This window comes from Etheostoma spectabile, chromosome 16 (genome assembly GCF_008692095.1).
Source record: "Etheostoma spectabile isolate EspeVRDwgs_2016 chromosome 16, UIUC_Espe_1.0, whole genome shotgun sequence".
In the NCBI taxonomy this organism is placed as follows: domain Eukaryota; kingdom Metazoa; phylum Chordata; class Actinopteri; order Perciformes; family Percidae; genus Etheostoma; species Etheostoma spectabile.
The window spans coordinates 14,291,707-14,294,193 of record NC_045748.1 but is presented as its reverse complement, the minus strand read 5'-3'; the positions used below and the strand labels follow the sequence as shown (position 1 = coordinate 14,294,193).

Sequence of the window (2,487 nt, the reverse complement as noted above, 5' to 3'; positions counted from 1 at the left end):
TCCCTCCAATTCCTTCTCTCTCCCTCTTTTCCTCTACTTCTTCTGCTGCTCTGTCTGCCTTCGTCTCCACTCACAGCTAATGTTTGTGACGAGGAGATGCTCCTGTGCCAGAACGGAGGAACATGCTACCAGAGCCAGAAGTGCATCTGTCCTCCAGAGTTTAAGGGGGTACTGTGCCAACACTCCCGCTGCGAGGCGGGCAAGGACTGCAACGCCGCCTCTTCCCTGCACCTTACCACAGCCACCCTGCTGCTCTGCACTCTGCTCACCCACCTGCTGGCCACGTTAACTGCCCACTGAGCCACGAAAACCCCCTCACACCGTGAAGTGTGTGTATGTGTGTGTGCGTGTACGTGAGGTGAGAGGTGACCCAGAGTGGGAAGGGCCGCCCCCAGTCGTGGACCCAATGAGCACACACCGCAGCACTCGCAAAAGCACACACACTTACACAACACAAACTAGCCCCAATTTCCTTTCAAACATGCTTACACACACAGACACACAAACACACACACACACACACACACACACACACACACGACTATTATGATACTGAGTGTGTGCTCAGGTGTGAGAAGGACAAAGACAGAAAAAAGGGGAGCGACCTCACAGAAAAAAGATGCAGACGAAGGGGGGGGGGGGGAAATTATACCAACCACTGTTCCCTTTATTCCAGAGCTGGAGCAATGTGCATCAAACCAAAAAGCATAAACAAAACACTTAAATCATCACTGTTTCACTTCTAAGGGAATGGCTGTTGTATCCACAAGGACCTTTTCTTTTCATGTTTTTTTTTCTTGGTTGATTTAAGGATCTCACCTCTGCTTGACTGACGACCAAGGCGTGTGTGTGGTCAGAGAATATGAGACACGACAAACGATACCTAGGCGAGGTGCACGCTTGATCCTGCTGCTGAGGCCTACATAATATAATAACCAGGTTTCATTTCTTCTAAAAGATGAGACTTGATTTTACATTAATTCTATTTCTGCTGCATTCTTTTATTTTTATTATATCTTCAGTCAGTGTATCTAATGTGCCCACTAACAGTCGCTGAGATTATACATATTATATAATATCCAGAGGGTTACAAATTATAAAAATTTAGTCACTATTATGGTTGTTCTAGGAATGAGTGATTGTTGCCACAGTTAGCAAGATTTAATCTTCACACAGTATTCAGGAAGCAGAATTTAACAGAATTTAACTTATCAGAAGTCTAAAAGAGAGAGAAAAGATATTGACCACGTATCAATGTTATATGACATTATTTGAATATTTTTTGTAGAAATTATTTTTGTTTGGAGTTACAATAAATTATAAAAGAAATTACATTTACAACTATTCCAAATGAGCATTTTATTACACTGAGTGTAAACCTTGCAGTAAATGACTGTTATTTGCCTTCTTCCTTGTACTTTGTTTTATTTAAAATCAATCAAATGTCCGTGATTACATGCTGTTAACATCTTTTTTTTTCCAGTGGGGTGAAAAGAAAATAGAGCAAATCATCCATTTGATCTATTTCATTTCACTTTGGACACAGAGTTGAATGCTTAGAATTACAAACAGATTATTCCAGTTTAAAATATAACAGTCTGTCTGACAATCACAAAGAACTGCTTTCCTGTCAAGAGAATATAAATTATTTTATTCTGATAAAAGTTGCAAAGAGCTTTTATATCTGAAAACGGCACTTGCCGATACAGCACAAGTGATGGGCTGATCACAAATATTGGAGATAACGGTGGAGACACGGATGCACCACGGCCCTGTGAGACGGAGCGACTGACCCTGAGGCCAGATTTTTCCATCTTGAACTCTGCTTTGCAAGACTGTTCCAGTGACACGTTGTTTAAGGTTTTTTTTTTTTTCTTTAGCAAAACTACATCTTTTCACAGAGAAATGCTCAATTGCTGAGTCAGCCCAGGTTCACAGTGGATAAAGAGATGTGAATGCTGCATCACACCAGGATATAGTGTAGATCAAAGCTAAAAGCGAGACTAAGCCTGTGAGAAATGACAAGACAGGGATTCTTGTCTTACTACTCTATTTCCTGTGCTGGTGGGAGCTGTAATAGCTATTCTGTGTGTCGGGCTCATCCCCTCTGAGCCTGAATAATGTCAAGAACTGAGATTTTGGAGGGAATAGTTTATGAATGTCGAACATTGAGAAATGATACAGCCATACCATAAACTTAACCCTTATCATCTGATCTGAAAAATTGACTCATAAAAAAGGTAAGGTAAGAGTGTAGCACCTGCCTATGTGTGCGTGTGTGTGAGATCAGAGACGTGGGCGAACAGAGGGTGAATAAGTTTGTCTTTGGTCTCGTGAACGTAACTCAGAGTTTGGTGAAAAATGTGTCTATTTGCCCCCGTCATCTCTGCACTGTTTTCCCAGCTGCGCCACTGCCTCCTGTTTGGAGTATTTTTGGCTGTGGATTTCACATGAGGTTTTCACGTTTTTCCCTGCCCTAAAATTGTC

At 41.9% G+C, this 2,487-nt stretch overlaps 1 protein-coding gene across 1 annotated transcript in view; it reads left to right on the top strand.

The window, feature by feature from the left end:
• ntng2b (netrin g2b) overlaps positions 1-1,404 on the top strand; it is a 61,618-nt gene extending 60,214 nt beyond the window's left edge. Inside the window, exon 22 of the mRNA XM_032539377.1 lies at positions 77-1,404. Coding sequence (XP_032395268.1) covers positions 77-300 — 224 coding nt within the window. The 3' untranslated portion in view covers positions 301-1,404. The remainder of the gene's footprint in view (positions 1-76) is intronic.
• The last annotated feature ends 1,083 nt before the right edge of the window (positions 1,405-2,487 follow it).